The sequence below is a fragment of the Dipteris shenzhenensis genome, chromosome 10, assembly GCF_047967505.1.
Source record: "Dipteris shenzhenensis isolate YYH24624 ecotype China chromosome 10, Dip_SZ_1.0, whole genome shotgun sequence".
NCBI classification, from domain to species: Eukaryota; Viridiplantae; Streptophyta; class Polypodiopsida; order Gleicheniales; family Dipteridaceae; genus Dipteris; species Dipteris shenzhenensis.
Window position 1 is genome coordinate 30,755,934 of NC_141605.1, and position 25,387 is coordinate 30,781,320.

At 41.2% G+C, this 25,387-nt stretch overlaps 2 protein-coding genes across 2 annotated transcripts; both read right to left on the reverse strand.

The window, feature by feature from the left end:
• Positions 1-1,013: 1,013 nt before the first annotated feature.
• LOC147897685 (caffeic acid 3-O-methyltransferase-like) lies at positions 1,014-7,977 on the reverse strand. Its single transcript, XM_087380092.1, has 3 exons — positions 7,810-7,977; positions 7,306-7,473; positions 1,014-1,133 (listed from the first exon to the last, which is right to left on the reverse strand). The coding sequence occupies exons 1-3, from the start codon at positions 7,975-7,977 to the stop codon at positions 1,014-1,016; spliced, it is 456 nt and encodes a 151-aa protein (XP_087236218.1).
• Positions 7,978-7,998: 21 nt separating this feature from the next.
• LOC147897686 ((R,S)-reticuline 7-O-methyltransferase-like) lies at positions 7,999-8,529 on the reverse strand. The gene has a single exon (XM_087380093.1). The coding sequence runs from the start codon at positions 8,527-8,529 to the stop codon at positions 7,999-8,001; it is 531 nt and encodes a 176-aa protein (XP_087236219.1).
• Between the last annotated feature and the right edge of the window lie 16,858 nt (positions 8,530-25,387).

Here is a 25,387-nt window from a genome sequence, read left to right on the forward strand (position 1 = left end):
CATACATGTATTCCTCGTCTATATAAGACCCTCCCATTTTGATAGGCTAAAATTTACAAGAATATATATTTAGATTAAATGATTTAGATTGTATGACAAACATAACAAAAGAAAGCAAACAATAGTGAACTAACAAATGCTTCAAGGAATGTATTCTTCTGTCCGAGCCACAAAGTGGGATAGCACGCTTTAGTTTAGCCTTCCTAGTTGCAGCTACCCTCTTTGGTTTAGTGTACAATGAGTCATTTGTGGTGTGCTCTCTAGCTGTGCCCTCTCTCCTCATCTCCACTCTTCTCCTCTCCCCTCTTCATATTTTGTCAGCACGAGGGATAAAATGGACATTTTCATGCATTTCTCTAGAATCTTGCCTACTATTTCACCATTTTAAGTAAAGTTGAAGGACTATACATTTCTTTCACCATTTCTCTAGATTCTTGCCTACTATTCCTACACATAACTTACAGACAATTCATTGTCAGTTATATCAAAAGATTCCCACTCCTATGTTAAAATAGGATCTTGTAAAGATTTATTTTTGATAAAATGCTTTTATCAATGTACTAACCTCTAAGATGATGTACAAGTACATGATGTACAATGTACTAACCTCTAAGATGTGTGCTTCTTGAACAACCTAGAGAAGAAGCATTGAATCAAGAACTTGTCCATAATACAGTGCAAAGTATAGACGCTATGTTTGGTGCATGATACAGTGTAAAGTATGTGTGAAAAATGGAAAACTCTACCTAAAAATGTGAACTTGTTTGACATAGTGATAATGCATAATCTTGAGATTTTCAAGTTTGATGTTTGAGCTCTTCATCTGGATAGGAGAGCTTATCGTCTCCAAGTTCAATCTGGTCAAACCTCCTCAAATCTTTGTAATCATGCCTTCATGTTTTGCACAATTCATCCACCTAAAAATGACAAATTTTATATGCTATATATGAATACAACAAATATTCAAGTGTCCTTTTCTGTTGTACCAAGGATGAATGTATGAGAAAATTGCTTCAGCCACTCCAAGATGAGTATGCAAGGGTGATTTGAGATGTCCACAAAGTCAGTGCCAAAATGCCGCTTGTGTAGTGTAGGAAAGCCATAGCAACACAATAGGAAGGGCCATAAAGGTCCTGCAAATCAAGAACCAGTAATCCAGAAACACAACAAGCATCCAAGGATCTGAAAGTACCAAACAATTGGGCATTGGGAAGTACCGAGCAACTGGGCAACTGAAAGTACCGAACAACTCAAAATACAATGAGCATAGCCAGTACACACATATGACAAGAGGCAAGCTAGTGTGGATTAGACATAGCTTACATAATCATAGAGGGAATGAAATAACAATGGGTAGTAGAAAGTACCGAACAATTGAAAATACAATGAACATAAGCCAGACACGTATGACAAGAGGCAAGCTACTGTGGATTAGACACAACTTACATAATCATAGCGGTAATGAAATAACAACCTCTTAGCGTTCAGACGTACTAGAAAGACGAGCATTCGAGATTACAAAGAACATCCAAAAGTAGTCGAGAAAATGGGCATCCAGGAATACTAAGAGAAAAGAGAAGCAACAATCACAGTGATCACATCCAAAAGAGTACTCAATAAGTTATCCATATGTGCCATGTCCAAACATGTCCTTAATAAAGAATCCATATATGCCATGTCCAAATCAGTACTCAAGAAGTAATCCATATGTGTTCATAAATATTGTCCCCTTAAAGACCTTGAACCTTGTCATGTCCAAAAAAGTACGCAATAAATAATCCATAGGTGCCACGTCGAAATGAGTACTCAATAAGTAATCCATATGTGTTCATCGTTGTAAAACCCATATAAGTGCATGTCATGTCCAAACGAGTACTCAATAAGTAATCCATATGTGTTTATTATGAAAGACATATAAGTATGTATCACATCCAAATGAGTACTCAATAAGTAATCCATATGTGCCATGTCGAAATGAGTACTCAATAAATAATCCATTTATGTTCATCGTGAAAGCCATATAAATATGTGTCACATCCAAATGAGTACTCAATAAGTAATCCATATGTGCCATGTCCAAACAAGGACTCAATAAGTAATTCATATGTGTTCATCGTGAAAGCCAGATAAATATGAGTCACATCCAAATAAGGAATCAATAATAATCAATGTGCCACGTCCAGATGAGTACTCAAGTAGCTAGCCGTATTCCAGGTCCAGATGAGTACTCAAGCAATTTGCCATATTCCATGTCCAAATGAGTACTCAATAGGTCAACCATATGTGTTCATTGTGAAAGACATATAAGTATACCTCACCTCATAAAGGGTGGAATAAAAGGGAAAAATAAAAGAATCACAACAAGACAAAGCACCCACAGACGCGTTTACTGAACTTAAAAAAAAACTTACGAGCGCGTCTATTTGTACGTCTACAGACCCGCATTTAACAGCATGTCTATATAGCAGATAGACGCACGTATAGATGTGCATCTAGATGCATAAATAGATGCTCGGCTAAAAAATTTAAAAGACAGATAGACGCATCGTTAAACACGTGTATAGATGCATTTATAAACGGTCTTATAGACGTTTTTATAGACGTGCAAATAGATGCTTCTTGAATAGACAGACATGTATATAGACACGTTTATAGACGCACTGATAGACACGCTACATAGTGTTTTTTTTTAAATTTACAGAATGCTGTGTATGTTGTGCATGCTATATAGTTACAAGAATCCCATTTCCACATTGTGGAATTCAATTCTTATAGCCAACCGCATTTTAATTACAATTCCAAATAAAACATTATAACTCCAAAATGCAATAAAATTGAAAGCTCAAAAAGTGCTTGTATATACATATAGCACAAAGCTAAGCCACGTCATGTGGCTTCAAGTACAAAAAATAAGAGGAGTGTATATACAAGAGGCATGAAGCCAAGCTAGTGGCTTTAAGTACAAAAAAGAGTAGCTAACACTACTTCTACGACTAATCTATGTTCTCCACGTCCTCACTTCCTTCCATGCTCCCTTCTGTGCTCCCTTCTCTGCCTCCTTCCTCGTCTTCTTATGCAGGGACCTGTAAACAAGGGACAACATATATCAATGTATGAAAAATCAAATCTTTACTTATAATATTGACATTATTTAATTACTTTCAAATACCTCAGGGGCTGCTCCAGTAGCCCAGATATACTGCTCCTCAGTAATCAATCCATCATGATAGAAGTGCTTCCATGTATCTCCTCTGTGATGGTGGTGGTGGTAGGCTGTCTCGACTAGAGTAGGGTATCTACCCACGATATCAAGCTGCAAGATGACACAATTTGCAGAGGGGTTAGTAAAAAGAAACAACCTCCTAATAAACTACATAAGCAATAAAATTTGAGATCGATACTTACAAATTGGGCCTCCCATGATTCAACACCCCCTACTCCAAAATGCACGCTTCCATATTGCTCCATTTGGATCCTTCGTGCCTCCACGTGCTGCAGACTGGGGTCCTCCCTCGCTGACTTCATTACTTTCTTCCACTCATGCTTGTGAGCGGTGTGGGGTGGGCCCCTCGGTGGTTGACCTCCCTCGAGCCTGGAAGGCTCCATTAGTGCCTACCTCTTAAGTGAAGATCTTTTATTGCCAAGTATCGTAACAATCTTTGACTTGGCCCATTTATCTGTGAATTGACAATTGGGGGGGTTAGGATACCTAGACAACAGCGAGGGTCTCATCAGCCAACCTCTTTGGATGGTCTTTGTAGTGGATAAAGCAATCTCTGTAATTGTTAGCAATTATAGAGTGCATGAAGGGCATGATGTCCTTTCCCCATGCATCCATCAAGATGCCTCCTATCTGAGTGATGTCATAGAAGATCGTACCATCACTCGGAGGCACCTCTAGATCATCTGAATCATCATCGTCCCTACCACCACCCCTCCCAAAGCACTGTGCCATGCATCCCCCACTGCTCTCTCTGCTAATACGCCTACTACTGTGTTGTGTTGAGCTAGTACGCTGGCCACTCGTAGCTGGAGACTACACAAGACTATGTGGACCACTCGTAGTTGGAGAACCAAGTCTTGACTACACAAGAGTACGCCGATGGCTCTGTGAGATAGAAGGACCTCCTGACGGCATGGGGGAAGGGGCATAAGATGGCATGGGGGAAGGGGCATAAGACGGCATGGGGGAAGGGGCATAAGACGGCATGGGAGAAGGGCCCTGGCATTGTAGCCGGCTGGGCTGTGCTGACTCCACTGGGGTAATCTCAGCTGGTGTGGGGTGGTTTGGAGTCTGTAGTGCCGACTCCTAGGGGGGGTTAGAGTACTCATCATATACCCATTATTATAACTCTACAGGACTAGGATGGTGCCCTAAAAGGTTATATAAGTCCCTAAAAATAGACTCTCGGAGATCAGGTGAGCCCGAAGAGCTTCCTGGCCACATGATGAACTGGAAAAAAGAAAAAAAGACGATTATTGATGAGCTGAGAAGAAAGGGGAAGGGAAGAAAAGATTACTGTCGGAGCGTGTCTATAGACGCATCTCTGAAGCACATCTATTTTTGCGTATAATAGCATGTCTATAGACGTAGTTGTTTGTGTCTACAAACAGGCTAGATGTGCATCTAGACACGCCTATAGATGTAGTTTTAGACATGCTCTAAAATGCATCTATAGATGCACTCCGATAGATGGACTATTCTAAAAAGTAGAATAGGACATGCACCCGACACAAAAACGTAACACTAATACCAAAATCATGCATTTCTTGGATACGACAAAGGACAAATCCAAAGAGAGCAACTTCCAAAAAAGATCAACTGTAAAAAGACTTACCTTGGATAGAGGTATGGAAGCTTCTTCTCTTTTTTCAAAGTTGCTTCTCTTCCTTGTTCACCCTCTTCTCCTTTAAGCTTGGAAGTAAGTGTGGGTGCCTTCCTCTTAAGTGTAAGCTTGGAAGTAAGTGTGGGTGCCTTCCTCTTAAGCGTCAAAGCTGTGGATCTGCTAATAGCGAAGCAAGCAAGCTGCACGAAGTATAAGTAATGTGAAGAAAAGCAAAGCGAGGCACTAAAAGCAAATTTAAAAACTGCGACTATAAGTGCATCTAATAGCACATCTATACACGCGTCTAAATATGCATGTCATTGCACATCTAGATACACAGAGCAAACATGGTTTTAGATGCACTTGTAGACGTGCACCACAGAATAGATAGACGTGGTTTTAGATGCGCCACAAAGTTTCAAAATTAAATATTTGAAGAAAAGTAAAATTTTTTGGGTTGTTTGTTTGTAGGATGTCTTCATCTTCAACAAGTAGCTCCAGTGAGGATGAATCCCTCTGTATCCACCATCGCGAAATGTGGTTGGAGCAAAAAATCACATGTATGTGTGATCGATGTCGAGGAATCATGTATCGTGCATGCAGGATTACACTCAATCACATCTCAAAGTATGGAGAATGGGATGCGACCATAAACATGGTAAGTGTTAAAGAGTTAAGGTTGATTGAGATACCTATGGGTATTCATATGTTTGAGTTATGATTCTGTTTTAATTTGATAAAGGTTCTACGACATTTGAATCCCATAAGATTCTGCGACTTTTTCCCATAATCCCTCGCATCCAACATATGTTCAAGTGCAAATCCACTCAGGGGGGTCACTATGTATAAACCCTCTATATCACGTGCGTTCAAGGCCTATATTTAAAATCCCTTATCTGTAAATTTTTTTATTAATAAAATGTACCCCTTTTCTATACAAATCTGTAAATTTTTTCCAAAACTATTTTAAATAGTCCCTTATGTATATTTATTTCTGTAAATTTTAGAAATAAAAAATATCCTTCTGTTGAACTCACGTGATAGGGTTACATATGATGAGTGACCCCCCCGAGCAAATCCATTGCAGAGCTAGAGATACTTTGGAGAGGTATCGAGGTGCATGATGTGAGCAGGCCTCCCTCATCACGAGACTTCAACTGCAAAGCAGTCTTGATGTGGACGATGCATGACTTCCCAGGCTATGGCGAGTGTTCAGATAAGCATTGCACTTCTAATTATGAATAGGCAAAGGATGTGGCACCCTAAACCCACCTTTAACTCTTAATTGTGTCTATTGTGTTCAGGTCTCACTACATTGGGTTACATGCATGTCCTGTTTGTGGTCCTTCGCTAGTTGCCTCATGGGCAGACGCATTGAATAAGGTCATCTATGGGAATCACCATCGATTTCTCCCACCTGATCATCCTAGATATGTTGCCCCTTGGAATGAAGTCCCCCCACAATCACTCACCGTGGGAGATTGGATGAGAATTTGGGACGGGTTCCACGACTCCGCCACCACTTGGCATGAGCCAGTAAGGGTTTGTAACTATTGTGTGCTATATTGGCTGGAAATAAAGATTGCCGCTAACACTTTATTTTGTTCAGGTACTCCATCTTTTATCGTTTACCATATTGGTCCCACGTCAAGATCAATCACCTGCTTGATCCCATGCATATCTTCAAGAATGTGGCATCTACCATTTGGGAGCATTTGAATGGGACACGAGATTCCGTAGGCACAAGTGAGGATCTACGTACTGTGAAGATTGTGGGAGAGAGGGAAGGAGTCTCACTTGCGGCTTTCTCACATGCACAATGGGGGAATACACACAAAGGTGGAGGGTGAAAACAGTTTTCCTCTTCTTAGTTGTGTAAGCCAAAAGAACTCTAGTACAAAGAAATAGAAGAACCCTATATGTGGGTCTCAAACCAAACTCAACTAACTAAGGTTGCATACTAACTGAGCCACAAACTATAGTAGATAAGGATAGCTGTCATCCAGCTATTATTCGTGGGCGGTGTACCAACCGCATCTCCAGCTAACAAGTCGGTGACATAAGTACACAACGGTCACGCTGGCATATCTCGAGTGGAGCTCGATATCTCAACACTCCCCCTCGAGCTCAATCCCAAATCCTGCACACCAAGCAGGTCTCTGAACTTGCGCAGCTTCTCTGCGCCCAATGCTTTCATGAATATGTCAGCTACCTGATCCTCTGTGCTGACATAAACTAGATCAATAAGACCTAGTAAAACCTTCTCCCGCACATAGTGATAATGCACCTCAATGTGCTTTGTTCTGGCATGAAAGACTGGGTTCTTTGCCAAGTGTATACTGCTCATGTTGTCACAATAAATGACAACCGGCCCATCTGTAGACTGATGCATATCATAGAGTAGCTTATGCAACCAAGCTACCTCACATGCAGCCATTGCTGCACCCCTGTACTCAGCCTCTGTGCTCGACAAGGCAACTGTAGGCTGTTTCTTGCTGCTGCCTCCCGTCGTGGCCATCATCATCAAATCGAACGCTGTCTTCAGCTCCTCCATCGGGATTGTTCGCTCCTTATCCATCCGTAGAATCATGTCCACGATGATCAATTTGCCAGTCTCTTGTACTGCCTTGCGGCAGTTCATGAGAATCTTGATTCAAGATCCACTGCCAGTTTTCAACATTCAATTTTTGACTCAGATCATTGCGGAGGATAGTGGAGTGATTCGTCAATATAATCTTTGAACTTGTTTAGTTACGAAAGAATCAAGGCATCGACAGCCACAGTAGCTTCTTTTATTCAGGAAAATAGCGCCTGCCGACGGGACGCTCTCGAACATGTTTCGGCTTCTCCTAAATGCGACAAATTAAAATAAAGCGCCCTAGAAATAGCGTTAGTCCACACACTTAGGGCAAATAACACACATGAATGATGAGAGGCGAGAGTGCCGCTGTAGGCTGCTCTGATGATTACCTGGGAAGCTGACCACATGCGGCAGGTCGAAATTTATAGCATTTATGGACGGATAATGGGCTATGATCTGAGCGATGGTTGTTCCGATCCCTCCAGCCACGTCCACAAGTGTGTCGATGTCGCGAAATCCGTGGTAATATTTCAGTATCGACTTCATCATGATGCAATTAGCGCCCACCATGGCGTTGTTGAAGAGCTTGTTTTAGCCAGGGTTCGAGTTTGTGAAGCCCCAGAGGCTAGTCCCATGCAGCTTCTGGAACGGTACGCCACCGTGAAGAACGCATTCGGATAAACGAGAACAAGAAGATTGAAACTCCATGCCTGTCAGAAGTAAGGCCACGTTACCCAAAGAAGCTTCGTTGTCTTGGACAAGAAGTTTGGAAATCGGAGTGATGCAGTATTTACAATCTGGCCGTAGCCCAAGAGAGTTTTGAGGCATCTCGACGGAGAAGACTCCCTTCATGTATAGGAAACTCAAAATCCGGTAGAGATAATCCGTACTGGGAATCTCTATGCTTAGGCGGGATGCAATTTCTTCTGGAGTAAGAGGTCCTTCTCTGGCCAAGAGATCAGGGATGCGAAGTGTACAAGCGGCCTTGACAGCCATGGAGGAAGCGAAACCGAAAATAAGCTCATGCGCTGCCAGGAGGGGCGCTCCAAGCTCGTCATCTTCGCAGCTAGGGCGCTGTTGCAGGAGTGTGGGAGGAGCTGATACATGTCCGGAAGTTGCCATGAAATCTAATAAGAGGATATGGCCTTGGGTTGCTGCGTCTCCCGCAACAGCTATGCGTTGACACAGAACAAAACTGAGAACTATGCGTTGACGCAGGGGAAAGCTGTTCAAAACAAGCTAGAGAACGGCCTGATTAAATACAAGAGTGGAGAAAGGAACGGAAGGACTCAACGGCAACATTCCACGTGCTAACATGTTTGACTCGAAGGCCTTATTCCATCGACCCCTTTTGTACTCTTTCGACGTGATCCACCAAAACAAAAAGAATCAAGCTCTTAATTAGATCTCGATTCTTTGATGTAAAACCACATCCACGATGCAATTGATGTGGACCTCCTTGATAGAGCACTTGTTTTAATTAAATGTCAACTCTAGGCCTCGAGGCCCCTAGAACCCCTCGAATGTCAATTGCAGGCCCCAACCCCCGCCCTCCATTGGACTGTCAACCGCATCCTCCAAACCCCCCTCCATTGGATTCGTACATGCTCACGAGTCTACCAAGCGTAAGTCAAGTCATGTGTCCTCATCACATGTGTCTCCTCAAGTTGTTATCTTTCTTGAGTCTTTGATTAGCCTAGCAAGTTCTTTATGGCCAGCTACTAGCCTACAGCAAAAATGTACTTTGTGCCTTTGATCTACAATTTGTCGTGCCATATTCCACCAATTCCACACAACTTCAGCATTATTCCTACGGCTAAGAAGGAGTGCAAAACTTGAACTACAAGCCGCCTTAGATAAAGTGCTAAAGACAAATGTTACATTATATCGTAATTCACATGTTTTGTAATTGAAATTGCAAATATCTTCCTTCTCTATAATTGCAAAAAGATGCTCTTATTGTCATCTTTAGAGAAAAAAGGGCGAAGAGTAGAGGCCACCCCAACCTTTTTTATAAGTGTAAAAAGAAGGCAGATACTAGTGCCCTTTTTTATCATTGCAAAAAACAATGGGCAACCATGAAAGCTGCCTTTTCTTTGGCATTTTTGGAGGAAAAAAGAGTGGATCGTAGAGGCCGCTAGGGCAGCCAAGAAAGCCATCCTTTTTAGGGCCCATTTTCGTGAAAAAAAGGGAGACTATGATTTTTTCACCCTTATAACCAACCAATATTTTGTTAGTTGCCCTTTAATCCCTCTAAAAGTGTAGCCAAGACATTCACTGCTCTTTAGGACTGCCCTTTTTGGAGCCTTTTCTTGTAGTGCTAGTTGAGGAGACACTACTACACACAAGCCTTATTCCGATGGCTAAGGGTCGATGTTTAGCATGCATGTTGCGCTAATCGTCGATACAAAACACGGGTTTAAAAAGGTTGGTATATAGCGATCTTTTGTCAATATATAGCAACCTTTGTAAAACGTTGGTATATAGCGACTTTTATAAAATATTGGTATATAGCGATGTTTACCAAACTTGTAAATGGTGGGTATATAGCGACATTTAAACTAGACTTATAAAAGATCGTTATATAACGACTCTAACACACTTTCCTTTAGCGAGTTTTACAGAGAGTGTTTTTCCCCATACCGACCTTTAAAGAGAGTTTTTCCCAATCACAAAAAAAATTTCTTTTCATACATGTTTAATCCTTTGAAAGAATAAAAGTACAAGAGCATGTACATCAAGTTTGAAGCTCATATATTCCTATCCAAGTTTGAGATTTAAAAAATCAATGAAGAGCATTTACATCAATGGCTTCATCTTGAGCCAAGTCGAGCCAAGTCCAGCACGCCAAACAAGTCTATCTAGATCATTGTTTGCTTGGGTGTAGCCATTTTTGGTGAGGTTCAAGGACTTTTCTATGTATAGATACCTTGAATGACCCATAACTTATGCATTGCTCAACAAAATTCAGCAAACTTTGTCTTCAAGTTGTAGTACAATTCTAGAATTGAACATGAGAGCAAAAATTTATGAAATAAGGATTTGCAACAAGACCATTAAAGCATTACAAGTGCTATGTTGCATGTGAAGCATGCATCCTGAAGACTATAGGATATAGCAATTTATTCAAAAACATCAAAATTTTGTTCTATACATACATGCAACCAAGTAATCATTCTAAAGTATACTACGTGAGCTTCTCCTCAACCTAAGGACACACTTAACTGAGATCATTATGCATGGGTTAACGGGCCTCCCATATTAAGCTAAAGTGATGCATACCCATTTGAGGGCACGCTCTATAACTTTTTTTGGATTTGTTGAAAACCAAAATTGATTGAAAATTTGGAATCCAAACTATTAGGACTAGTGCACGATGGTCTTAAAATATTGATAGTTGTTGGTATTGGTATCTAGATTCACCCTAAAATGAAAGAAGTTGGAAAAGTGTAATTTATGCATGTGCAAATCCAACACTATTTACAATTTTGAATTGTTTCTTTTTCCATGCACTTGCTTGCTATATGGCTCATAAGCAGGCCAAAGGTCATTGTATTTAATAATACACAGCATTGAACCCAATAGCATGCCCTTTGGCCTATTTGTGTTTTGAAGCATTTTAGGCCACATTACACTTGTTTGGGATATCCAAGTTTGCTGATGCATATCACCAGAGGGGGGGAAAACACAGGGTTGAAATTTTGCTACTCCCGCAAATTTTGAATTTTCACCCCTCTTTCCCATCAAATCTTGGAAGATTAAGTACCCCACCCTGCAAATGCCCTACAACCCCCATGCATCTTGACATGACCTTGCGCAAACTTTGGTTTGCGATTATCTTCTTTCGGGTAAGTTGGCTTCTATTATTTGCTTACCTCACTAGCTAGCTTCTCTGGGTCTATTCTAGACTGATCATGGCCATAGCATCAATGGCAACATGCAACTTGCCATGCTTGCAAGAGAAGTATACAGAGGTTGCGAGACAGGAAAGCCGGAAAGCCAAATCAAGGCACAAGGAAATAAGTGTGGGTCAAGGAAAGCACTGGCACGGTATCGAATCGACAACAGAAGACACTTTTGCAACATTTGCGAAGGGAGAAACAACGAGAAGAAAGAAGACTCCTTGTAGAGTAGTAGCAAGAAGCGGTTGCAAATGCATGCATTCGATCATTGCCATCGAAGTGAAGAACACGAGCTGTGGTGTCATGATTGGTGGGAACATTCGAGGCAGCAACATCAAGCCATTCAAGTGATTACTATTTTCGATTCTTCACAAGCTTTAGCATGCACCCTAAAGTTCGTAGAGTAATAACCCTACCAACACCTCGAGAGATGCATGCCCAAGAGACGATGCTCTCACAACAAGACAAAGCAACCATACATGCAAAAAATAGTGAGCGCATCTATAGGCGCTGCTAGAATAGCAAAAATACAAGCGTGTCTAATAGCGCATCTAATAGCACATCTATTTGACATCTATTAGTGTGTCTATTAGCGTGTCTACACTATGAATTAGATGTGGATTTAGATGTAAAATAGTGATTACAAAAAGTGAGATTTCGGTGTAGGCTCATAAATGTACACCACTGCTTTCCAAACATTGTCCATGATTACCAAAGCAAGTAGATTTAACAAAAATATCAATGCTTTTTGTCAAACCCACATATACAAAAATTAAGTGAGGTGAGGAGAATGAAACAATATGTAAAATAGTTTTGCCAATATCAATGATGGGCTACGGTTCAATCTCATCCTCAATGAGATCAACCCTTGCCAAACTATCTACTTCAAAATCCAAACCAATGTTGAGATCTACAAATACATTCAACCCACTACTACTTGTGCTACTCATGTGCTCATTGAAATCAACATCACCAATGGTGGGCTCATCCTCACGGATAATGGCCTCAATATCTGTATCTCCTATCTCATGATCATCCTCCTCTCTCGTATCATGGTCATTATCACCTCCATGGCCATGATCATCCTCCATATGCTCCATATTAGTAAATGTACTATACTTCACTTTGGAACGTGGCGTAATAGGTTTGACATGCCACCACCTATTACTATCGACCACCATTGGTTGATAGACAACCTAATTCAAACACAAATACAATCATGTTATTTTCCTTGCATCAAAGGTATCAAATATTTAAAAGAGTATTTTGATATGTGTGTACAATACCTGTTCACACTGTTGCGGTAGTACTAGTGTGTCCTTCTTACTTTGCCAAAACTTTGTGGAGTCAATAGTTACAAAGCCACTTGCATGGCATTTGATTGTTGCATTAGGGCCTCTTTCCACCACATCCTTGAACCACTTTACATCCAAAACATACACAAAGAAGCATCCAAAGTCAAGCTTAATAATATCCTGGATTATGCCACAATAATCATCCATGGCTCCATTGGCTCCTCAAAGCTAGCAATGATGCCGCAATCTTGTGTGTTTCTCTTATCATCAATCCGTTGTCTTCGAAAATGCTTTCTCTCACACCATATAGCATTGAACATAGTACACTACACCAAGACAAAATCAAGTAAATAAGCAATCTAAATTGTTGAAAGCTCCTAACTTATGCATAACATTCTATATACTGACCTTGCTCATGCATCCCCTAGCATACTCCCATTCTTCCATTGTGATATGCATCCCCTCATCTCTCTCTGCTCTCTCCATTTCATCAAGTAGCCAATCCACATGAATATCATTTGGAAGTGCTCTTAGATGCTAAGGGTATGGCACACGAGATCTATACATGGTGTGTACGAAAGAGGGCCCTTTCTCCTTGTCTTCTTGCCTTTGCATCCTCATATCTTGTCACCCATCTTTTCATCATGTCACTATTAAGCATGCAATAGAGGTTGATATTATTAAGCAACTGTGTGTCTATTACTTTGCTGCATCCTTTCCCTTGAGGCACAATAGAGGTCATCCTTAGGTCTTCATCATCTCTCCATAGTCGTGGGAGAGAGCTATCCACATCAACAAGAAACTCAAAAATATATACAAGTGACTCTTGTATCAACCAACCCTCGGCCATGCTACCTTTGGGTCTTGCATTTTGTCTCACGAAACCCTTCAAGGTCTTCATGAAGTGCTCGAGGAAGAACAACCATCGTGCATGTACAATACTGCATATAGCAATCTCATCCACCAAATGCACTATGAGATGTAGTTGTCTTGTGAGAATAGAACATGGAAATGTCTCCTCCAATAAACAAACCACCTCCACTGACATAACTCGATCATTCTCAAGCGTGGTGGGTTCTATTTCCTTTGAGCTCACATACCTACAAAGGAAAAAGTACACAATATTAGCAATATGAACACCTTGCATCCTGTAAAGTACCTCACAAGCTCGTGCATCTTGTAAATAAAATATTCACATTTTGTATCCTTTAAAGTACCTCACAAGCTCACCCATCTTGTAAATACAACTCTTCATGTCCTTCGATGCACTGTGAGAAATGCTAGTAGTAGGTAGTATGAACTGAACACACACGGAATGGTTGATTACTTGCTTCTAATTCACTCACGAATTTGGAAGGAAAACGATTTTATGTACATAAAATACTTACTTGGAGCATCTTGTGCCAATCATGAGATTTCAAACCATATAATTACTCTACACCTCTTTTTTGGCTCTTTGTGAAGACCCCCCACTACAAGGCATAGGCCCTTTTCCGACAGAAATACCGACCTTTTTTACACTAAAAAGTTTTTTTTTGATGGGTGCAAAGGTTGGTATTTACGTTGCTATAAGCATCGGAAAAGAACGGTCTCTATGTAAGCATCGCCATATAGTGACACTAAAAAACATCTCTATATAGCGACACCAGTAAACATCGCTATATAGCAACATTGGTAAATGTCACTATATCGCAATGATTAGCAGAAGCTTAAAAAAAACATTAGTGGGGCTAAACACGGCCACAGAAAGGCCTGTTTTGCCCCACTAATGTTTTTTATTTAGTAATTACAAAAGAATGTTTTTTGTTACAAAATTTCCCTTGTGGAAAGGGTGATACAAAATCGCTCAAATGAACCGAGTGACAAAAGCATATACATGTTGAAGATATATAACTTGCTTAGTTGGAGAGCGAGATCATCTTGTAGCCTCTCCGTTTGAAAGCGCCTTTTGAATTCTATTTGAAGCAGGTCCCATGTGACTTGCTCTTCCACTAGAAGTTCTAGGTATCATTCAGATGCTTTAGCCATGGGGAACCAGGCCACCTTGGTTTCATGGGATTGATCTCCACCCGCTCAACATGCGGCATCAAAATGCTGGAGGAATCGGGCTGGATTTCCCCTACCATTATATTTGATAAGTTCTATTTTCCCAGGGCGCACCTACCTTGATTGTTATTATTTCTATAATTAAAGAAATTATCAGCCTTTGCATCGAGGTCAATATCCCCATCATCATCACGACGGCATCCAGCCATGTTGTGGCCTGGAGGAGTTAAGGAAGTTTCTTGAATTTCAGGGCGGAATTGGGGTAGAGGATTGTTGGAGGCGGTGGTGGTAGCGGAGTTGTATGTGGATTTGGCGAGCATTTGAGTCGAAGGCGTTGGCTGGAGTGTAGCTGCATGCAGATTGGGCTAGAGTTGCTTGGGCCAGAGTTGCAAAGGGTGTCTCTATCACAAGTGCGGGTGTAGATGTAGTTTTGTTTGGAGGGTTAGACTGCTATTAGTTTTGTAGGTACCGTCATGTTAATAATGTGCCTAAGATTGTGCCACGTGTGTAGGGAAATGTGCCAATGCAGACGGATCGTCAATTGGAGGTCACGGCACTCTGTTATACTAACCTAACTGTAAGTCTAACTAACCTAGAGTTAACCTCAGTTCAATCTAACCTAGCCTAGGTTAACACTAACCTAAGTGTAAGTAACTAACCTACAGTTAACCTAACTAACCTAGGTTAACACTAACCTACCTAGAGTTAGTTAGAGGATTAGGTTAGGTTAGGGCTTCCTTTTTTTTTGAAACTTAAAAAATGAAAAATCAAGGGGGGTTGTCACACGGCAGCGGATTTGGAGATGGGGGGGGGGAAGTGTCACGGCCAAGGGGGAGGGTAGTGTGGAGACGGAGGGTTGGAGGATGGAGGGTGGAGGGATGGCAGAAGAATGGAGGGAGGAGTAGGAGGGGGCGATGTGTAGGAGGCAATGGTGGAGCACGGTGGAGGGTGCCAGGAGCACGGAGGAGGAAGTGAAAGGGCGGGGCGGGCGTCGTCATCAGGTAGGGGCGGGGGAAGGATTGCGCATTCAGAGCACTACTGCGGGCAGCTCCGTGCACACCATCGGGCAATGCCCTACCTTAAGGCAAGGGCTTACAAGCCCTTACCCCTTATACTAGTAGGGCTTTAAGCCCTTACTTTCATGAGGGGACTGCGAGCGAGGGGGGAGAGAGAGAGAGAGAGAGAGAGAGAGAGAGAGAGAGAGAGAGAGAGAGAGAAATCGGGGGGGGGGGGTGTCGCACAGCGGCGGATGTGGAGAAGGGGGGGAAGTGTTGCGGCTGAGGGGGAGGGTAGTGTGGAGATGAAGGGAGGGTTGGAGGATGGAGGGTGGAGGGATGGCAGAAGAATGGAGGGAGGAGTAGGAGGGGGCGGTGTGTAGGAGGCAACGGTGGAGCAAGGTGGAGGGTAGGGCAGGGGAAGGGTTGCACCGTCGGAGCACCGCTTCAGGCAGCTCTGCACACACCGTGGGGTAGTGTCTTGCCTTAAGGCAAGGGCTTACAAGCCCTTATCCCTTATACTAGTAGCGCTTTAAGCCCTTAGTTTAGGGAGGGGAGTGTGAGTGGGGGGTGAGATGGGGGGGAAGAGAGAGAGAGAGAGAGAGAGAGAGAGAGAGAGAGGGGGGGTAGAGAGAGAAGATAGAAGAGAGACGGAGAGAGAGAGAGAGAGAGAGAGAGAAGAGAGAGAGAGAGAGAGGGGGGAGAAAAGAGAGAGAAAGAGAGAGGAGAAGAGAGGGGGGGTAGAAGAGAGAGGGGATAGTGAGGGAAATAGAGAAAGAGAGAGAGAGAGAGAGAGAGAGAGAGAGAGATTTTGAAGAGGGAGGGGGGTGGAAAGAGAGAGAGAGAGAGAGAAGAGGAAGGGGGGGGTGGAGATGGAGGGGGGGGGGGGGGGTGGAGGGTGAAGGGGGTGGTGGTAGTGGTGGAGAGGGGGGGGGGGGGGGGGGGGGAGGGTGAAGGGTGTGGTGGTGGTGGTGGAGGGCGAGGGGGGGGGGTGTGGAGGGGGGGTGGAGGGTGAAGGGGGTGGTGGTAGTGGTGGAGGGGGGTGGAGAGGGGGGGTGGGGGAGGGGGAAAAAACTTGACGGACAAAAAACAGTGACAAAAATCCAAAGGGAGGAAGAGATGGTCACCTGAACACTTTCCAAGTCTTTCTCGATGTAACGGGATTGTTGAGGACGAATGGACGGTCGATGGATGGCTAGGTTATCGTCGATGGGCTTGAAGTAACTCACCGTATGAGGATGGGAGTAGGGTGGTGGTCGATGGAGAGGGAGGAGTGTCTTGCATAGGGCTCGAAGTGGGGAAGAGGATGGAGGCAAGATGTGAAAGATGAAGAATGAGGGGGTGGAGTGGGTTTTTATAGGAAATGGGTGCTTCCCGAGTCACAACTTTTCATGGTTAGCTCTATTTGCTCTTCTACAAAAAGGTGAAATGATCAAAATTGCAAGCTCTATGCATTCATGTCCACTACCTAGCTTGATTGTTTATCAAGTGGCTTCTTTTTAAGAAATAAAGAAAATTTCTTAAGGTAGTAACCCAAGGTTGATGCTTGGGGAAGATATGTTTGGCTAGAGTTGGAAAATTTTTTACTCTCCTTGCCCTTGAGTGTTACGTTCATGAAAATTCATAGTAGTTTATTTTTTACACATACCTGTGTATGTTTACTCGTTTCTTGAGATGCTAGTCTCCCTGACAGTGGTGCCAAATGTTCGCTCTTTCCCATGGCTTCCACAAGAAGAGCAGGGTATTCTCAATATGCAGGGTTCTGAGGATTTTTGTCACCTACAGATATCTCAGGGTTGTCATTTGTAGTATATGTGTAGCTTAGGACCTCGACTCGTATTCCGGTGAGAGACATCAGCGTAAGTGTGGTAAGCAAACATAGTGCATGCATGTGTGAAAAGAACGGGCATCATCATGGTTAGGTAGTGAAGGCTTTCGCCTTCATTGGGGGTTGAAGGGTTTAGGAGGAGTTTAAGTGTTAGAAAGAGATTCTAGGGTTTAGAAACTAAAGCTACATCTATTGGAGGCTGTCATTATTTTGTCACTTTTATTGATGACTACAGCAGAAAAGTTTGGGTGTATTTTATGAAAAAGAAAAGTGAAGTGTTTGGGCATTTCAAAGCTTTTAAAGCTATGGTTGAAAAAGAAATAGGCCTACAAATAAAATGCCTAAGGTCAAATGGAGGGGGAGAGTACCTCTCAAATGAGTTTGCAAGGTTCCTACAGGAGCATGGCATAAAGCAGCAATATTCATGCAATCATACCCCACAGCAAAATGGACTTATAGAAAGGAAAAACAGGCATATTGGAGAGGTATCTCGGGCCATGCTAAATGAAAAAGACCTACCATATTATTATTGGGTTGAAGCAGTTGCTACAGCAGTTTACATAATGAACAGGACTCCCACTGCTGCAATACATGGCATGACACCAGAGGAGATGTATATTGGTAGAAAACAAGATATTTCTCATTTAAAAATTTTTGGTTGCATTGCCTATGTTCATTTGCCAGATGAGTTGAGGTCCAAGTTGGATCTAAAAGCTGAGAAGTGCATCTTTATTGGTTATTCTCTACAGTAGAAAGGGTATAGATGCTATAACCCTTCTATTCGTAGGTTTACAGTGAGCAGAGATGTTGTTTTTGATGAGATGAGCAACTGGTATAAACCAGTAAATGTGATTGATGATGTAGATGCACAAAATGGTAATGCTGCATAAAATTCATAGTAGCAATCACAAAATATTAGTGGACCTGCAATGTCCTCTAGCAGTGGTTCACATACTTTGCCATGGACAGGAAGATTGAGATCAGGAGAATCACCTCAAAGTAATGCAGATAGTGGTATGCAGGTATCACGAAAAGGAAAAGAGAAGGTAGATCAACCCATGTTTGATGTGAATGCAGGTCACTCTTATGTGGATGGTGAATCCAGTGGCTCAGAACAGAGCATTGATGATGAGTTGGGTATTCCTTCTGTTGTTACACCTAGAGTAAGGAAGACCAGGGATGTTTTGAGAGCACTTGGAAGTGAGCCTATTTTGCACAAGTCTACCAGAGCTAGGTATCTTATGGATAGGCTGAAATATGATGGATTTACAACCATTCACTATGCCTATATGGTCAAAGTGATACAAGAACTAGAACCCATTTCTTTTGAGCAAGCCATGGGAAAAGAAAAATGGGAGAAAGCCATGGATGAAGAAATGGATGCCTTGGAAGCAAATGCTACATGGGAATTGGTGCCTTTGCCTAAAGACAAGAATGCAATTGGCTGTAAGTGGGTTTATAAGGTGAAGCACAATACAGATGGTTTTGTGAACAGATACAAGGCAAGATTAGTTGTCAAGGGGTATGCACAGACATATGGCATTGATTATGAAGAAACATTCAGTCCGGTTGCAAGGATGGCAACCGTAAGAGTAGTCATTGCTATGGCTGCATCAAAGGGATGGTCTTTACATCAGATAGATGTAAAGAATGCCTTCTTGCATGGTGATTTGTAAGAAGAGGTCTTTATGGAGCAGCCACTAGGTTATGTTCATGCTGTTCATCCTGAGTTTGTTTGTAGGTTGAAGAAAGCCTTGTATGGCTTGAAGCAACTACCTAGAGCATGGTCTAACAAGATAGGACAGTATCTTGTCACTATTGGCTTTTAGATTTCCAAGGCAGATTTCTCACTTTATGTGAGAAAAACAGAGAAAGGTATTATGCTGCTTGTCATTTATGTTGATGATTTGATCATCACAAGTGATAGTGATGAAGATATCCTTCATGTGAAAATGCTATTGAAGTAGAAGTTTGAGATGAAGGATTTGGGAGAGCTACGTTATTTCTTGGGCATTGAGGTGATTAGATCACCAAGTGGGATACGGCTCTTGCAGAGGCAGTATGGATTGGACATGCTGTCCAAATATGGGATGATAGGCTGTAAGCCTATTTTAGTTCCTTTGGAGCAAAATGTGAAGCTAAGCGCAGATGCAAGTGAGCTTCTAGAAGGCCCTACTATGTATAGATGCATAGTAGGAAGTTTGATTTATATGACTATTACCAGGCCAGATTTGAGCTATGTTGTTGGATTGGTAATTCAATATATGCAGGCTCCAAGGAAACCGCATTTGGATGCGGCTAGATGCATACTCAGGTATGTGAAGTCCACATTGCAGTATGGACTATTTTATGAGACTGGTGGGGTTTAGAAGAAATGATCATCAAGGCTGATAATCAAGGTGTTTGCATTCCTATAAATCCTTCGAAGATTTCGAGTAGTTATCGGCCTAAGGACTTGAAAGTTATAGACCTGTTTCCTCAAGATGTGGAGTCATGATTGATGGAACTATAAATACTTCCTATTGGTGAGATTGATCTTTTCCAAGGGACTGCTACTGACATCAAGAAAAATTAAAGGTTGAGCAGATTGCTAAACAAAAGGTTCTATTCCCAAGTAGCTTCACTAAAGACATTAAGGATAAAGGGAGATAGTTGAGAGGCCATTTAATATTATGTTGAGATATCGAGCTCCACTTGTGATATACCAAGGTGACCATTGTGCATTTATGTCACCGACTTGTTAGCTGCAAATGCAATTGGTACACTGCCCATGAATAATAGCTGGATGACAGCTATCTTTATGTACTCTAGTTAGTGGCTCAGTTAGTATGCCACCTATGTTAGCTGAGTTAGGTTTGAGACCCACATATAGGGTTCACCTATTCTTATGTACTTAGAGTTCTTTTTGCTTTCACAACTAAGAAGAGGAAAACTATTATTAGCCTCCACCTTCCCCCATTGTGTATGCAAGAAAGCTACAAGTGAGACTCCTTACTTCTCTCCCACTCTCTTCACATGGTATCACAGCTTGGTTCATGGTAAGGAGCTCAAGAAAGCAAACCAAGTTCGTGGTGTGGTAAGAGGATCAGTGTTGCTTTCCTTTTTTGAGTTTGGGAGCAAATCTCTATAGGTAGCATAGCCAAAAAGTGCAAGAGTGCACTGTCTTAGATTGGGATGCCCTTCGCGGTGTGGCAAGAGGTTAGTATATGCTGCCATTTTGGGGCCCGTTCTAGTGGCGGAAGTTTTCCACAAGCACTCAGAAAGGTGCCCTGTTTTTGCTGTACGACCACTGTGCTGCAGGTCAGTGCAAAGTTGCTGTAGAAATTATATTGTATGCCTATGCGCAGAGATATTGGGAGTGACAGAATCATTCTTATTGCCTATTGATGCAAAATCATCACTAGGAAGTGACTGTTTGGTCAAATACCACTTTCGTCAGCTTTGTAGATTTGCCCTTGTGAGGCAGTTGTGTTTTTCGTAGTGACACAATATTTTTGCAGTGTTTTGTAATGGCGTCTGATGCTCTTTCACAAATAGTCACTAAAAAGCTTGACAAGAATAACCTCCCAGCATGGAAGTTTAGAATGATGAATTTCCTTAAGGGAAAAGGCTATTGGGAGTTCATTACTGGAGCTAAACAAGAACCAGTTATTCCTAATGTTCCCAATCAACAGGAGTTGCAGGCATTTAAATGCTGGCATGAGAGAGCCAGGAAAGTTATGTATTAGCTGTCTATCAGTATTTCAGATTCTAAGATTGTGCATATTCAGGATGCAAGCATGCCAAAGGAGGCATGGGATACTTTGACAAAAAATGTATAGCACAAGTATGAAGCTAGGAAAATGTAGCTCAAGCAGGAGTTGCATAATGTGCAAAGAGAAAATATGAGCATCAATGACTACCGTGCATGAAAGTGAAGAAGATTACAAATGCACTTGCTTCCATTGGCTTGCCAATGGAAGATGATGATTTAGTTTCTATGACCTTGAATGGTCTAGGAAAGAATTATGCACAATTTCAGCCATCCATTGCCATCCGTGAGAATTTTCCTGATTTTGGGGAGTTGATTGCTCTTCTAATTTCTGAAAAGCAGAGAAGTGGTGGTGCATCTTCTTCAGGAGGAATTTTAAAAGAAACTGTCTTCTACTCAAATGCTGAAAGAGGTAGAGGTAGAGGTAGAGCAGACCAATCTGGAAGTCATGACAAAAATCAAAATATGCAGCAAATTCAAGAAAACTAGTCCTATGGAGGAGGACGTGGTAACTTTAGAGGTAGGGGGAGCCAAAGAGGTCGTGGTGGATGGCAAAGAGGCCAAAATGCAAACATCAATATTGAATGCTACAACTATGGTAAAATGGGTCATATGGCTAAAGACTACTACAAAAAGCAGAATGACATCATGAATCGAAAATTGCAGCAAGGCAATTAGGCATCCTCTAGTAGACAAGGTGATGACAGAAATGAGCATTTGTTTATGGTGCAGCACATGACCAATTCTGTGACAAGTGCAAAAGAAAGCAATGATGTGTGGTATGTTGACTCAGGTGCTTCAAACCACATGATAGGTCATGCAGAATGGATGTAGGATGTAAGGAAAATGGAAAGACTAGGATTTGTGGAGACTGGTGATGATACTATTTGTTAAGATTGAATTGCACTGTGTTGTCCAAATGTGATCAATACATGATCTGTATATTGATGTGGGCATTTGAATTAGACTTTTAATTATTTTTTTTCCATGAATGACTTCATTGTAGATGCGCTTGTAGAATAAATGTTGAGGTCAAGACCTCAACATTGAAATCTCCAACTATGTATATGTGCATTTGAGTGGGTAGTTTGGAGAGCAATTGCACAAGTTCTTTTAGAAGGTGTATTATTTTTTATTTTGGGGATTTGTAAATGTTGATTATGGCAACTTCCTTTTCTTGTTGGTATTGGTGAATTGATAGCAAGCCATCAATTTTGTAGTTATTGTAGTAGTGTGTGGAGCAAATTTGTTTCTTATTTATAGTATGTTGCAATTCCAAAGTTCCCATTTCCACATATGTGCTTGAATCCTGGAAATTGTAATTTGCTAGGATCATCTTCATGTGTCTCTTGCAAGCATAGGAATGTTGCTGCTAATAAGCTTTTGGAGTTGATGATGTCTTCCTTGTAAGTGTTGAATGATCTTATGTTTCGCGATTGTTTGTTTGTTCATCTTCTTTCCACGATCAAGAAGTCTACTTGCTTTGCTTCCCAATTGGCTTTTGTTTGAAGTCTTCCAATTTCCTCGAGGACATTATTATCCACCTTTATATGTTTTGTTTCTAGTTTATTAAGCAACTACAGATTGATCAGGCCTCTAATTCACGAAAGAACTGTGTATACAAAGCCATGCGATTTGGTATGCAGTGGGTTGAATGCAATATTTTCCATTGTAAGTCCTTGGATAGGTCTCTAATTCAAGAAAGAGCTATGTAAACAAGGCCATGTGATTTCATATGCAATGGGTCGAACACAAGATTGTCCATTGTAAGTCCTTGAGTACGGTATTATTCTTGTTGCAGCTAGTTAAATTAGGTATGGATTTCTTGTAACAATTTTAAACCTATTCTTTCCAATTTGGAATTCTCTTGTCACTATTAAAATCAGTGTCCATTGTGTGTATAGTATGGCAAGGAAGCACTTGAGAGTCTTCCTGATGCAAAGGTTTTGTCAACTCATAGTAACAAAAATTGTTTCTCCATGTAGACAATAACATGGTTGTGCTTCTAGATCGATTCGAAAAACTCCATGCATCCTTTGTTGGGCTTGCTTGGCATAATTTGCAACATAACAATACGTCAAATCCACTGAATGGCTCTATGTGATTATGTTTGATTTCCTATATGCGCATGTTTGCTGCAATGAACGTGTTCAATCCTATCAAAGACACTTCATAAAAAACTATGAGGTCAACATTCTTGCATAGTGTTGATAGTTGTTGAAGCTTCTCAGATAATAGGCATGTGTAATTACTTGTTAAAATAGGCAAGTGTAGTGTAGAATGAATTGTCACACTGCCAATGTTGAATGTTGCTCTTCCGATGTATGCTAAAAGAAGGACTCTCAAAAGCTCAACACTTGTGATTGTGATGTCTGAGGAGTGCTTGCACAATAAGAAGCAATGTGAATGTCTTCCCGGTGCCTGCATTTCTTGTGATAAATAAGTTTATGCACAAATCTTGTCTTATTCCCCTTTCAAGCATTAAATCTTCTAGGAGTCGTCTTTGTTCTTGCATTATTTGTCTAAGTTTACAATGGAATTCCTTGCATTATTTGTCTGAGTTTCCAATGGAATTCCTTGTTTGGAATTGTTATATATGTAAATTTTCCACATGTTGGAGGATGTTTTCTTGTTCGTGCTAGATTAGATTCTTTTGCAAGGTCAAATCCTTCATGCAGTTAAGTGGCCTCAGAGTCGCTTGATGATTTCTTGTTTAACGGAGTGTCCTTAGTACTTTCAATGTCTTAAGCTAAAAGGTTGTTGAATCTTTGTTTGTTTTGTTCTATTACTTCTACGTTTTCTTTGTATTTCTCATGCCGAGTTGGATATTCATTGTCGAGCATGTGTTCATTTCCAATGAACAGTAGGTATACCAAGCATTGTTCTCGAAAGTGATTTTCAAGGCCCTTTGATATATTGTAATTATTAAATCGAATCACTTTTGGCTGATTTCTGTTGCACAATCCTTTTGTATTGCTATTGCAGAGATCAACGAAGTTAGCTAGACAAAGATATTCCATGGTTGCATCACGTTTACAGTACTTCTTGATTTGGTCTTCAAAGTAGACATCTATACTTTCTAGGTCAATTTTCTTGAGTTGGTTACATCGTTATAGTAGTAGCAAGGTCCATTCTTCTACAATGCTTGTGTTAATATAAGTGAAATTATAAGTGCTACTTGTGAGGGGTAGAGATAATGATAGTATACAGCTTGTTGTGCACTAATGTATTGTGTATTGAGTATTGCATTCCCAGCCTTTCTTATTCTTTCACACAATGGAGCATTAGTGGTTGTCATAGCATCTCTGATTTCTTGAGTAGTTGCTTTGTCTAATTTTGTCATGTACGATGTGCAATATGCAACTGCATCATGGGAGTTTAAAACAAACTATCTGTCTGTGTTAGAACCCCATAATTTGGATATTTATGAAGACCATGGTTATAGTGGAGGAGTTTGCTAAGACCTGGTCAATTCTCTTTACATTTTCTTTTACAGTGGGTGTTATTAGTGTGCATTCTAGTGGAAAGAAAATGGTTGTTTTTATCATTGGGAGTCTTAGGAATCCAACTTTATAGTTCTTGTTTCTTCTCTTACAAGTATTTTTGTGCTTATGTGTTTGCAGGTCAATATTTATTGATGTTAGCTTCAAACTATTAGTTGTGATGTGTTTGTCGACAAACTCAATAATCTCTTCATTTTTTGAGACTCCATATGAAGGGGCAAATTGATGTGTGTGTGTGTGTATGCCTATGGGCTTGGAGTCCTATGCAAGGAGTGTGTGAGTGATCATAGGAGGTGACTGATTGAGATAATCATGGACATGATTGTGGATCTGGGATCTAGCAACATGGAGGCAATTGCCTATATATGTAACCACTCTTTGAATAAATCTTAACGTTTGTGCCTCATTGCTTTCTCTATGGATTCACACGTGGTATCAGAGCTTGTTGAAGATCCTAGTGCCTTTGAAGAGACTCTTTGAAGATTCCCTCTAGATTCTCTCTTCTTCCCCAAATGGAGTTTTCTTCTTCCTTCCTTCCATGAATTCCTTAAAATACCTATTTCATTAATTTTGGACTTTTTGTGTTGTTTTTGGACGAAGCCCAAAAATCCTTCCCAAATGAAAACTTTACTTTGTGAAAATATCCTTCCCAAATCAAAA

Excerpts from the sequence above, each read along its gene's own strand:
- LOC147897685 (XM_087380092.1), bottom strand. The coding sequence starts at position 7,977 with ATGGTGGGCGCTAATTGCATCATGATGAAGTCGATACTGAAATATTAC. Across the intron at positions 7,474-7,809 it reads ATTTCGACCTGCCGCATGTG|ATTCTCATGAACTGCCGCAA; the intron begins GTCAGCTTCCCA and ends TCTTGAATCAAG. Across the intron at positions 1,134-7,305 it reads GCAGCAAGAAACAGCCTACA|GACCTTTATGGCCCTTCCTA; the intron begins GTTGCCTTGTCG and ends CTTGATTTGCAG.
- LOC147897686 (XM_087380093.1), bottom strand. The coding sequence starts at position 8,529 with ATGGCAACTTCCGGACATGTATCAGCTCCTCCCACACTCCTGCAACAG.